The 14,573-nt window shown below is 34.3% G+C and overlaps 1 protein-coding gene across 15 annotated transcripts in view; it reads left to right on the top strand.

Moving 5' to 3' along the window:
- LOC131685024 (protein groucho) overlaps window positions 1–14,573 on the top strand; it is a 518,750-nt gene that overhangs the window by 385,562 nt on the left and 118,615 nt on the right. For all 15 annotated transcript variants that reach the window (XM_058968368.1, XM_058968365.1, XM_058968364.1 and 12 more), the window contains one exon: window positions 4,512–4,556. In XM_058968368.1, the coding sequence (XP_058824351.1) occupies window positions 4,512–4,556 (45 nt within the window). The remainder of the gene's footprint in view (window positions 1–4,511; window positions 4,557–14,573) is intronic.

Genomic DNA, 14,573 nt, shown 5'->3' with positions numbered 1-14,573 from the left:
TGAAATTTGAAATTTGAAATTTGAAATTTGAAATTTGAAATTTGAAATTTGAAATTTGAAATTTGAAATTTGAAATTTGAAATTTGAAATTTGAAATTTGAAATTTGAAATTTGAAATTTGAAATTTGAAATTTGAAATTTGAAATTTGAAATTTGAAATTTGAAATTTGAAATTTGAAATTTGAAATTTGAAATTTGAAATTTGAAATTTGAAATTTGAAATTTGAAATTTGAAATTTGAAATTTGAAATTTGAAATTTGAAATTTGAAATTTGAAATTTGAAATTTGAAATTTGAAATTTGAAATTTGAAATTTGAAATTTGAAATTTGAAATTTGAAATTTGAAATTTGAAATTTGAAATTTGAAATTTGAAATTTGAAATTTGAAATTTGAAATTTGAAATTTGAAATTTGAAATTTGAAATTTGAAATTTGAAATTTGAAATTTGAAATTTGAAATTTGAAATTTGAAATTTGAAATTTGAAATTTGAAATTTGAAATTTGAAATTTGAAATTTGAAATTTGAAATTTGAAATTTGAAATTTGAAATTTGAAATTTGAAATTTGAAATTTGAAATTTGAAATTTGAAATTTGAAATTTGAAATTTGAAATTTGAAATTTGAAATTTGAAATTTGAAATTTGAAATTTGAAATTTGAAATTTGAAATTTGAAATTTGAAATTTGAAATTTGAAATTTGAAATTTGAAATTTGAAATTTGAAATTTGAAATTTGAAATTTGAAATTTGAAATTTGAAATTTGAAATTTGAAATTTGAAATTTGAAATTTGAAATTTGAAATTTGAAATTTGAAATTTGAAATTTGAAATTTGAAATTTGAAATTTGAAATTTGAAATTTGAAATTTGAAATTTGAAATTTGAAATTTGAAATTTGAAATTTGAAATTTGAAATTTGAAATTTGAAATTTGAAATTTGAAATTTGAAATTTGAAATTTGAAATTTGAAATTTGAAATTTGAAATTTGAAATTTGAAATTTGAAATTTGAAATTTGAAATTTGAAATTTGAAATTTGAAATTTGAAATTTGAAATTTGAAATTTGAAATTTGAAATTTGAAATTTGAAATTTGAAATTTGAAATTTGAAATTTGAAATTTGAAATTTGAAATTTGAAATTTGAAATTTGAAATTTGAAATTTGAAATTTGAAATTTGAAATTTGAAATTTGAAATTTGAAATTTGAAATTTGAAATTTGAAATTTGAAATTTGAAATTTGAAATTTGAAATTTGAAATTTGAAATTTGAAATTTGAAATTTGAAATTTGAAATTTGAAATTTGAAATTTGAAATTTGAAATTTGAAATTTGAAATTTGAAATTTGAAATTTGAAATTTGAAATTTGAAATTTGAAATTTGAAATTTGAAATTTGAAATTTGAAATTTGAAATTTGAAATTTGAAATTTGAAATTTGAAATTTGAAATTTGAAATTTGAAATTTGAAATTTGAAATTTGAAATTTGAAATTTGAAATTTGAAATTTGAAATTTGAAATTTGAAATTTGAAATTTGAAATTTGAAATTTGAAATTTGAAATTTGAAATTTGAAATTTGAAATTTGAAATTTGAAATTTGAAATTTGAAATTTGAAATTTGAAATTTGAAATTTGAAATTTGAAATTTGAAATTTGAAATTTGAAATTTGAAATTTGAAATTTGAAATTTGAAATTTGAAATTTGAAATTTGAAATTTGAAATTTGAAATTTGAAATTTGAAATTTGAAATTTGAAATTTGAAATTTGAAATTTGAAATTTGAAATTTGAAATTTGAAATTTGAAATTTGAAATTTGAAATTTGAAATTTGAAATTTGAAATTTGAAATTTGAAATTTGAAATTTGAAATTTGAAATTTGAAATTTGAAATTTGAAATTTGAAATTTGAAATTTGAAATTTGAAATTTGAAATTTGAAATTTGAAATTTGAAATTTGAAATTTGAAATTTGAAATTTGAAATTTGAAATTTGAAATTTGAAATTTGAAATTTGAAATTTGAAATTTGAAATTTGAAATTTGAAATTTGAAATTTGAAATTTGAAATTTGAAATTTGAAATTTGAAATTTGAAATTTGAAATTTGAAATTTGAAATTTGAAATTTGAAATTTGAAATTTGAAATTTGAAATTTGAAATTTGAAATTTGAAATTTGAAATTTGAAATTTGAAATTTGAAATTTGAAATTTGAAATTTGAAATTTGAAATTTGAAATTTGAAATTTGAAATTTGAAATTTGAAATTTGAAATTTGAAATTTGAAATTTGAAATTTGAAATTTGAAATTTGAAATTTGAAATTTGAAATTTGAAATTTGAGATTTGAAATTTGGAATTTGTAATATGAAATTTTCAATTTGAAATTATTAACTTTTATTCATATCTTTGGACTGATTTGGTCTATAAACAATCGGTGAGATGCATTTTGAAGGAAATGAGTGAGGGAATCTAGAAAAAATAATTATTTTTGGTTACAGCGTTGACAAATATGCTATATTTCGAAATTTGAAATTTTGAAATATGAAATATAAATTATGAAATTTTCAATTTGAAATTTGAAATTGAGATTTGTAATTTGTGAATTGTAAATTTCAAATTTGAAGTGAATATTTGATCTTGGACGATATTTTACCTACTTTAATAATACCATTATTTACCACAAACAAACTAGAAATGAACCCCTCCTGAACGTGTCCTTCGGTTGTTAGTTTATTCGAAATAATTTAGCCCAGTCGATCGAATGTATTGTGCTGAATACTCTATATTCAAAACACAATTCTGAATATGTTTTAAATGATGCACTAAACAGAACCGCAGTATATACCAGTTTCAGCATTCAAAACAAAACTGTTTGAAATAATAAATCAAAATGTTCTGATGGGGATGTGATTGTTTGCGATACAATTTCACTTTAAAACCGTTATATAAAAACCCTCGTTGTCGAATGTCCTAAAGAATTCGATCGGTACAAGATACAATTCCGGTATCAGAAATGAAAAACCATATAAAACTTCTTTTCGTCACTGCTCTAACATAACTGATTTTCGTTATCCACCAAAATCTCCAACTAACCTCCGCCTTTTAGTAAGCACAAACCCACCTGAGTCCGCCCGTGCTTTAGATATACCTACAGACGCATGTTATCAGATGCTTTAGTCATCAAAAATGCATCACGTATGACCGAAGTGTGAAACAACCTATTTTCACCCCCTGTTTCTATTATCCCGCCACAAAGTTGAAGCCGTTGGTTAGAGCAGCGTCTGCTGTCTTTGTTCAACGCATTGGCCCAAATGGTAGTGCGATAATCGGGGCATTCCATTAGGTGTTTCGCTGCACTCAAACAGAAGTATTGCTCAATTGGCAGGTCATTGTCGTTATTATATTGGTTCTTAGGAACTGAGCAATGTTTTTTTTAAATTTTTAATTTGCTTTATTCGCATTTCAAAGAATTTTATTTTTTCATTTTATCTTTATTCTTCTGCTATTATAGATGTTCTGCTTTTAGAGCATTTCTCTGTTTTTGACCGTATTAGTGCTATTTTATTTAGGAACTGAGCAAAGATGCTGATTCCAATTTACACGAATTCTATAGATTGTAGTACGATACCTTCCCAAAATGAACCAAAATAGGCACTATACCCTACCTATAATCCGCCAAAAGCTATTTGACTTGAGAATTACCAGCCCAACGCACATACGAGCATAAACATTAATAATCTTTTTTCACGGCGCCAACTCCGTTGGCGTTATAACGTACCGTCTTGACATTATAGTCAGTATGCTGCTCGTTTTGCATGCGAGCCATGAATGATTCAAACGTACACGCGGGGCACCTCTAAGTCACCTTCACGTATTTGATTGAGTCTCTCAGGTACCCTGCCGGCTCTTGTTAGCCAACGAGCGATCTGTGTTTGATGGGCAACTGCAATCATGCTGCAGCTGCTACGGCGTCAAAAAGCAAACTGATCTTTTTTTTTCTTCTGGGCCATCGCTTATACGTGTGTCGCAGTTCATTTGACGACAAAGGGGCCGTGCTAAAAATGCTAGCTCGCTCGATACAATAGTACAAACCTGGGACGGGACTTGCGAATAGATGCTTCCTTTTTCTTTTTTTCTGTTCTTTTTATTGTTCGTCTCGCATAATCTTTCCTTCTGCCTCACACATTTTAAAGGGACTGGCTGCATTTGATGTTAGATTTTGTCATATCCAACCGTCCAGTCCCAGACCAGGTACGGACCAATCATGGTGCAGATAATTACTGCTTTCATAAAATCCATTGTTCCCGTTATTTGTACTAATTGTGTATTCTACAGAATTAGATACAAAATTGTAGTGCATATTTCCAAGCAGACTGCGAAAACATCCAATGTTTTCCTTCACTTTAGCTTAAACAGTAAAGTAGAACTGGCAACAACTGAACCTCTCTGACATTCCCCAAAAAGCTCATAACAATTATGTAATTCTAACATTCCCTTTCCATTTTTATTTTTTTCAGTATTACGAAATGTCGTACGGTCTCAACGTAGAGATGCACAAACAGGTAAGTCGATCCAAAGCTTCTCCAACTACCGACTGCGAAGGAACTCTCGTTCAGGCCTATGAATACCACCGATCAATCATCTAATTTAGCTTGTCTTCCGCAATCACTTTTCCGTTTCCTTCGCCCCGGAACGAAAAATCGCTGCCATCGTTGTAGGTAGGACGTGACGGAACTTCTGCCCCCTGCCTCACCCGAACCGAACACGCACATAGCCGCCACTCTCTTTCTGATTCTTGTTATAAATAAGATAATCACATAAAATTAAATAAATGTCAAAGCACGAAAAGACAAACCCCCCACCTCTAGCTCGTGAGCCCACACAATCCCAAAGACGACGATGACGACGAGGTGCGAGGAAACATTTCTTCGCGATGCCTTATCAGGATTTTACGTGCCAAGGAAACCAAGTGCCACCGTGCACGTACCACACCACCCAGTGCTGCCGTCATCGTCAGCTTACAACTTTATGGGCAACCCTGGCAGTCAGTCAGGCAGTGTTCAGTGCAATAAAACCAACCTCGCGGGAAACAGCGTTGACATCGTCGCTTCCAATCCTCCGGCTTAACCGTTTCCCGGAAGTGGGTGGTTGACACCCGCTCTTTTCACAGCGCACACAAGCGATACGCGGCGAAAGTTAGTTGCTGGGTGGAAATGAGAGAGAAAACGATCCACCATCATCCGGTCCGCCGGATAATGGACGAGCGGTGCGGGTGCGGGCGAGGCAAGGGTTATTAAATTAAAATAACAGTAATAGCTGTGAAAGCATGAAAAGTAGGAAAATCATGAACTCGTTTGAGTTTGCCGCCTAGTCTTGCTTTTCCCGCACAGTTCAGCCCCCAGTCAGTAGGTGGCGGCCCAGGGGGTGGCTGTTTTCAGTCCGGCTCATTTCGACATCCAACGTGTACCGCACGAGAAGTCAACTTGCTTGGGACTGAACGCCCGGAACCGGAAGACGACGACAGAGGTGCCCCGGTGGGGAGAGGCAGGAGCTGAGGTCGGTGTGGAATGTATTTGCTTAATTGCGCTCGTTTCGAGCGACGTGCCCTGGTGCTCTGGATCCGGTGGGATAGCAAATTCGACTTCACCCTGCTGCACCCACCACCTCCACCATACTACTACGACCGTAGCGCGTAGTGACGATAAAGCGGTGAAAACGAATCCCAAACAAGCTTCCGATATGTGGAGGACGGTGCGGAGGCAATGGTGTCAGTGGCGGAAGGAAAATTAGTGTTTGTGCGCAACAAAACCGATTTCCCGAGAGGTTGAATACACCCCCTGCCTTCCCGGTATCGTTGCGTCGTCGTAGGTGTCTTGTATCACCCGGTTTCTCGTTTCGGTGTGGTCCGTTCTGGGTAGGTGCTTCTTTACACCCGACCGACCCCACAGGAGCCGGCAAAGTTAGGACACCGACAAATGGCAATCGGCTGCGAGCTGTCCGTGCCACCAGCACCGGTGGGTTCAGAGAGAGGACTTTTGGTTGCTAATTCATCACGATTGCTGGTATGGTAATTATTCGGTATTCGGTCGGTGTTTGTCTGAATTTGTGTGGAAGGGGTGGGGTTTGTGTTGTTTAAATGTGGAACTTCGTAAATGTACATTTAATATTGGCCACATCCCTAGGGTTTCCGGGGTAGTACCGTTGCAGTGTGTTATTTCCACATGGTTAACTATGTGCAAATGATATGATGAATTAGCTACATTTTTGGAACCCAAAAATTTTGATATCCATATTGATACGGTTCGGTTCATATCGCATAAAGGCTTAGAGAGTAAGTTTCCACTGTTGAATTTTTTTTCTGGGTGAGGTTTGTCCATGGTCGAGATCATCTAAATAGTGAATACACCATTACCTCCGTTTACGGTATTTTTGAATCAATTGAACGACATAGCTTTCTACTTTTCTTATAAAAGAAAGGTATGGAAACTTTTCCAAAGTTCAGCGGGCCGAGTCCTGTATACGAATCGATTTAGCTCCCAAGTCTTTATTTTCAAAGATTTTATACTTTGGTTGTTCCTGGATACCCTTCAATGCCTATTCTTGATAACTATTCAAACATAATCACTACGAGATAAGTATATTCTGAATAACACAATTTTTACTAGAGTAGTAATAGGATATCTCTTTTATTTCTTAGTATTAAATTTTTGTAAAATTTAACCTTTGTGACGAAGCATTGCTGTAAACTGTTCGCTCCGCGATAAATCGAATTCAAATAGCTTGTTATGATGTTAGGTGGACCTTAAGCTTTCTACGTAATATATTTGAAAAAACAATTTTTTTCGAGGGGAAAACACAGCCAAAGTCTTATAAGCAAACCAACCTTTTATACCAGAAACTAATTTTGACCGTCCTGCTTCCGATCAAACCCACTGTGCATTGCTGCCGGAAAAAACAGAAACCTAACTTGATTATAATTCCCCTAGCATTCTCGCTTTCACAAAACACTCTCGGTTGTTTCATTCGTGGCATGAATCCCCACACCACCTACATTGCATCAGAGTTCCTTCTTAAGGGTGGTTGTGAGACAACAACAACGTAGCAGAAGAGAGCCGTCGTGCTACTCGTCCTTGACTTTCTCTAGCTAACCAAGCAATCATCAGCAAGCGTCGTCACAGAGCTGCCAACTGGATGAAACTGAAGATGATGATGATGATGACGATGACGATGATGATGACAAAGAGTTGAAAGCTGCCACGGTAATCAACTGGAAGAAGTTGTTCGAGCGCATTACTATACATACCTACTACGAGCACGAGAGGCTGCAAGAAAGTATTAAACAGAAGATGGAATGCGAACACGCGTTATCCTTCCGGCTTTTCATCGCGCAGTTCACAACCGCCTTGAGATAAACACTTCCAAAAGGAAGTCGAGTAGTCTGTGGTTATAGGGCAAGGGATGGTGGTGATGTGTTTTTACGGATATAAGGACTGTAAACGTGGGAAGTGGAAACTTGTACGGTGAAGTGGCACGTTGGATGGAAGGAGGTCATGTAGAGCAATAATAATAATAATAATCACATTGGACGTGGGGTTCGGAGGAGTGTGTAATTGCCGGTGAATTAAATCTGATGTTATGGAGCGGAAAACGGATTGAATGTTGACGTCGTGTGAGGGTAATAATTTGATTAGAACGTTGTACGTTTATTACTGACGGAAAATATTTCGTGGATACATTCATTTTCAGAAAAACATGTAAGGTAATTCACTTTTTCAAAGGAATTGTTCAATTGCAGAAAAAAGAGAAAATGCGCAACGAATTCTGGTATATATTCTTTACCAATGAGAATTGAAATATTGCTTACCATTTACTGAACACCTGTATGCGAAATTGATGCCAACACTATTCTGTAAAGCAATTCTTTAGTTTAATTTATTCCTCCACTTACACTAGAATTCATGATGAATTTCGTTCGCTTTCTTGCTATAAGGGATCATCCATAAATGACGTAGCATTTTTTGAATGATTTTAAACACCCCCTCCCCCATCGTAGCATTTCGTCACAAACCTCTAAATACCCCCTGATTATTACGTAGCTTTACGGCAACCCTACCCCCTCCCCCTTGTCCAGCAAAAATAAAAAAAAATAAAAAACGTAAGGTTGTCGTGATATCAGGTCAACTCCTATTCCCCTTTGAAAAAGCTACGTAGCATGACATGACCCCCTACCCCCCTGTCGTCACACATTATCACAAAATGCAAAACTCCCCCCTCCCCCACATAATGCTACGTCATTTATCGCGGATGGTCCATAATCGCCAACTGTTACCGCTGTTTCCCGGACCAACCATCAAATTCTGTCGGGTGCGAGTTTATTTAAGTAAATTTAGGAATAGTAAATAAATGTTGGATGTTTCCGTATGAACTCTAGTACATCTATAGACTTGAACAATCACTAGCTCTGTAATCAACAATTGTTTTGACAGGCATTTTTCCCGAAGCTGATTTTTTGGATATTTTAATTATTCAAAATAATTCATTCTTTTACCATCTGTGATGCCTAGAACAAAAAAAATCTGCTGCAATCTGTGAAATTTTCAAAACAGTCTCTGTAAAATGGCACTAACGGTGTTCAACAAAAAATATTTTTTTAACGAATTCAGTATTGTTTATTAAAAATATGAACATGTTTATTCTTAAAAAAAAGTGTCAATGTATATTGGAGAAGGAACCCTGGTCAGCCGTACGACGCATCTTAACGCGATGCTTTCACAAGAGCACTGGACGGCACTGACGTCCATCTTCCGGATACAATTCCGGGTCCTGCTGGTCAACTGTTTCGTATCCCATTATTTTTGTACACTAGGGTACTGAGGGAGCCGAAAAAATCCTCAATGGGACGACACTGGGGCAAGTTGGTCGGGTTCCTTTCTTTCGGCACGTACGGTATCTTTTTCTGCTTTGGATATTCCAGCGTCTTCGTCCGGATGAAGACGTCCGCATGATGCTCCTTTAAGAACGGCAGAAGAATTTTTTCAAGACACTTCTCCTGGTACACTTGTTGATTGATGGCCAGACCGCTCGGCTTGAACCATGGCTTTGAAATCCCTCTATCCGATATACCATACCATATATACAGCACAGCTTTTTTTTTTTTTTTTTCAAATTATGCTTAAACTTATAAACTTCGGGAGGTGTGGCCGACTTGTCGCTGGAATAGTAGCTGTTATTTCCTGGAATGTGGGTCTTCGAGAGCGGAAAGTAACTTTCGTCGTCTAGCACGAACGACCCACCTTCGGTAGTTCTTCGTCATCCACCTGCACTGCGATTTCACGATCGCTCTCTGCTCGTCCGTCTACTTGGGGACCGAGTCTTCTTCCGACAGATGATGTCCTCCATCTTGAGGGTTCGGTGAATCAAGCTATGAGAGCAGTGATATTTTCGGCCGGCGTGACGAAAACTCGTTCCGTCCTTGTTGTTGAACAGCTTTTTCAACGCTTCCTTCTTCTTCTTCTTCGGTGTTATCTTCGCCGGACGGCCGCTACCGGCCTTCCGCTCCACGCTCCGGGATGCTTGGATCCGGTAAACTGTACCCATGGGCACGTTTTCGTCTCGAAAGTGGTCTACCGCATAATTTTTTCCACGATCACCATGCGTTTCGTAAAACCGTACAACACGCTCGCGGAGTGCTTGCTATTTTGACGCCATCTTCATTTGAACTGACAGCACCAGAGCGAAAAGAAACATGTCGCCCATTTCTAGGGAGTCCAAAGAGCAATTCTCTTGGAGAGAAACGAATTAGGCTCGTTACTTTAATTACAGAAAGGTGTTGAAATCATTCTCATTTTTATTGAACACCAGTTATTTAGAAAAAATGTAGAAGTCTGTGAAATATTCATAAAAATCTCAGATCTGTTATCTGTGAAAAATAATCTGCAATTAAAAATTATCAATCTGTGACATTATTGAAAAATCATTGCATGTTACATAGTGCTTTATTTGATCGTATTCAATTTATTCGAAATTCAGTCGGTAGGGTTGCACTGTTCTAATTTTTTTTCTAAAAAGCTAGGTAGCAAATTGACATCTTCTACAAAGTTCTAAGTCGTGTTATAAGTTTGTTTTCAGAAAATGTAAACTTTATATATGTATGGGCATTTCAAGACTCGCTTTATGAAAATTCGCGGTTCGTTTATTGAAAATATGATCGCCGAATTATATCTGATGTTATGGAGGAAACCAAGTTATATGTTACTGTCATATGAAGGTAGTAATTTGATAAGAACGAGGCTGCGAGAAAGCTCGCATGAAGATTTTTATATGAATGGAAAAATTATTCAGATGAGATTAATGGTAAAATCATTAGAATTAAATGAATGGTAAAATCAACCAAAACAACGAAAATTTGCGACGAATTCTGGTATCCTGTACGAATCCTTGTTGAAATATTTCTTACCATGCACTGAGCACTTGCTTCTGAACCTTTGCCTATATTAATCAACAAGACCAATTTTTTTATTAAATTTATTTATTCCTCTATACTAAAATTCATGATGAATTTCGCTTTTCTTGCTGCAATCTTGCTGTGAAAAAGAATCTACGATTAAAAATCAATAATTTGTGACATTGCAGAACAATCAGTGCATGTGAAAACGTCGATTCCTTGTGCTTTATTTGTTCGGATCCAATTAAAATGCTAGGTACAAAAAGGCCACCTTCGACAAAGTTCTAGGTCGTGTTATAAATTTATATTCCAAAAATGTGACATTTGACAGTTTGGACATTGCGAAACAAGGCTTGTTTTATGAAAATATAATCGTAAGTTTCTTTTTGTCTTTCTATGTAATAACCGGTGAATTAAACCTGATGGTATGGAGGAAAACGAATCACATGTTACTGTCACATAAGAGTAATAACCCGATCAGAATGAAATAACAAGATTATAACAGAACACATTTTTTGTAACGTATTGTGTTATAAATTAGGTCTCGTTAGTAGTTAAAATAACAGAAATTTATAACAAGTAACAATGCGAGTTATAGTTTTGAAATATTTTTGTTATGTGTTTCTGATCGAGAAATTGATTAAAACGCGGCTGCTCTTCTTACATGAGAGAAAACGCACGCGAATAGATTTTTAGATGAATGGAACAATCATTCATGTGAGATGAGTTGTAAAATGATTTGATTTAAACGAATGGTTAAAATCATCCAAAGTAACTAAAATTCGCGACGAATTCTGGTATACCGCACGAATTTTTGTTGAAATATTTCTTACCATGCACTGAACACTTGCTTCTGGACTTGTGCCAACAAGACTAATCTTTTACAAAAAAAATTTATGCCTTTATACTAAAATTCATGATGAATTTCGCTGTCATCCTTCTTGTTTTTCTTGCTGCAGTCTTACTGTGACAAAGAATCTGCGAAAAAGGGCACCTTAGACAAAGTTCTAGGCCGTATTATAAATTTATCTTCCGAAAATGTGACATATGACAGTTTGGACATTGCGAGACAAGGCTCGTTTTATGAAAATATAATCGTAAATTTCTTTTTTTGAACTAAACCTTTTGTTATGGAGGAAAACGAGTCAAATTTGGCTGCTGTCATATGAGAGTAATAATTTGATTAGAACGAGGCTGCTCTCCTTACCTTTACGTGCAAAGATTTTTAGGTGAATGACAATATCATTCACATTAAATGAAGTCATTCAAAATAATGAAAATTCACAACGAACTTTGGTATCTATACCGCAAGAGTTTTTGATGAAATATTTCTTACCATGCACTGAGCTTCTGGGTTTGTGTCAATATTAAACAAGAGACCATTATTTTACAAAATTTATTTAGTATTTAAATTTATTTAATATTTGAATTTAAATACTAAAAAATTTCTGATGAATTTCGCTGTCACTTTTCTAGTTTTTTTTTTGCTGCAGTATTGCTGTGAAGAAGAATCTGCAATTGAAATTTATTAATCTGCAACTTTACAGAAAAATCAGTACATGTGAAAACCCTGATACCTAGCGCTTCTTTTGGTCGTATCCAATTTGTTCAAAATTCTGTCGCTAGGGTGGCGCTGTTATCATTTTTTTTCAAAAAGCTAGGGAGAAAGATGGCATATTCGACAAAGTTCCAGGTCGTGTTATAAAATTATCTTTCGAAAATGTGAACTTTGTATAAGTTTTGACATTGCGAGACAAGTCTCGTTTTATGAAAATATAACAGTAAGTTCCTTCTTTTTCTTTCTATGTAATAGCCGGTGAATTATACCTGATGTTATGGAGGAAAACACGTTAAATGTTGCTGTCATATGAGAGTAATATTTTGATTAGAGTGAGGCTGCTCATTATATAAACAAGAAAATGCGCTCGAATAATGACAACAGATGAATGACAAAATCATTCAGATTAGATTATTGGTAAAATCATTCAAAATAAGAAAAAAATTGCGACGAATTCTGGTATTTATCCTGCAAGAATTCTTGTTGAAATATTTCTTACCATGCATTGACCACTCGCTTCTGGGTTTGTGCCAACATTAACCAACAAGACCAATTGTTTCACTAAATTTATTTATACCTCTATACTAAAATTCATGATGAATTTTGCTATCGCTTGTCTATTTTTTTTCTTACTACAGTCATCTAAAGTTAACGTCGTTTCATGAACATACCGTCAAACCCTATTGGATGCGAGTTTGTGTTTGTGGTTATCTAATGCATTGGTTTTGAACGTTGTATGTCGAAAAATGACATGAATTCTAATTTTGATAGTTCCTTGGATGGATATTGAGTAATGATTATAGTCATATTTAACCTGGGGTTCAAAAAAGTGTGTAATTGCTGGTGAACTAAATCTGATGTTATTAGAAAAAAGCGAATAGATTGTTAAATTAATGAGTTTGTAACGCTGTACACCTATGACTGGCGGGGAACACTACGTGGATATATTCGTTTTTAGACGACAAACATACGTGTATAAACTCATTTTTAGGGAAATTGTAAATTCTTGTAAAATTATGAAGATTTGCAATAAATTCTGTTGGGGAGTGGGCGTAGCGTATTGGTAAATCGATTGCCTTGTACGCAGCGCACCTGGGTTCGAGTCCCGACCCCGCACATAGGGTTAGAAACTTTTCCTAAGAGATTTTTTTAACCCGAAGAGGCGAATGACCTTAAGGTTAAAACCTCTATAATTGAAATAAAAAAAATGAATTCTGTTATGTGCTTCACACGAATGTGAGTTGAAATATTTCTTTTTCTGTACCGAATGCCCGTTCCAGAAATAAATTTCAAAATTGAACTCAAGAGAAATTCTCTAGATCTATGAACTTTCCCAGCCATACTGAAATTCATGATGAACTTTGCTTTTGAATTTTTGGTTTTCATTGCTGCAATTATTGCTGTTTCCCGAACAAACAAGTTATTCCCTATGGCGAGTTTGTGAATATTAATTAATGCATTAATTATGAATGTTGTGTGTTGATATTGGATCACGAACTCTAGTATGTCTAGTGACTTAAATGATCAGGATCTGCTACTGGAATATTTTTTTTCTAATTTGCTTTTAAATTGTATTGTGTTCATAGTAATTTGCTATTCACTTTGCCAGAATTTTTCAAAAAGAGTTAAATTTTAATTCTCTAAGGCTGTGAACCATTTGGTGAAATTTTTAACTTTTAGTTAAAATCTGACACTTCGAAAGTTATTTGCAAAATAACCCTACTCTGGAGCATGGTTAAAATTGACAGAGCGATAGTTAAATTTGACAGCTCGGTGGTTAAATTGTTGCCCATGATGCAGAATAAAAAGGTGGAAATATTTTCTGTACCTAATTGAGGTTGTCAATATTTTTCAATACAAAATTAAGGGATAAAGATGGAAACGATCACGTGTTTTGTTAAGATTTGTTTGGGTTATTTCATGATTTGGATGTTTACTTTTCGAGGCTATGACTGTCATACTTAATGTAATAAGAAAAAAACTAATTTTCAAAATATCGACAAATGTTCACACCTCTACCATCTTGTGGTTATCGCAGCTGTCAATTCTAAATAACTATCCATATCTCAACTTTTGAAATGGTTCGCTCTCTCGGTTAAATTTTTCCATTCAAGAGAAAATAACTTTCGAACTGTCAAATTTTAACTAAAGGTTAAAAAAATCGCCAAATGGTTCACAGCCTAAGAAGCGTAATGCAATTTATTAATGTCCGTTAGGAGTATTGAAAAATTGAAAAACGGGCATGATGTTGAAAATATACTCTACTTGATTGTTAGAAAATTAGTTTTGAGGCATTGTGCACTTTAAAGGGAAAGTAAGAAATTATTGCAGCCCGGCTTTAACTGTTTTTCACTGAACAGAAATTAACCCAATTATACATAATTTCTCTTTGGATTCTATTGTTTACATCCCAGGATTTGTGTAGGGGAGAGAGGGTAACAATGAAACACATTTTTTCTACAATTTAATTTTGATGATAATACATGTTATTTGTGTAATCAAAAGTGATACATAGTGCCACTATGTTGTTAACTAATACATATATTTTTTCCAGCTGGTAAAATTCACGGGAAATAA

This window comes from Topomyia yanbarensis, chromosome 2, assembly GCF_030247195.1.
Source record: "Topomyia yanbarensis strain Yona2022 chromosome 2, ASM3024719v1, whole genome shotgun sequence".
NCBI lineage: Eukaryota > Metazoa > Arthropoda > Insecta > Diptera > Culicidae > Topomyia > Topomyia yanbarensis.
Note: the sequence above shows the minus strand (reverse complement) of the source record. Positions and strands in the feature narration are given on the sequence as shown.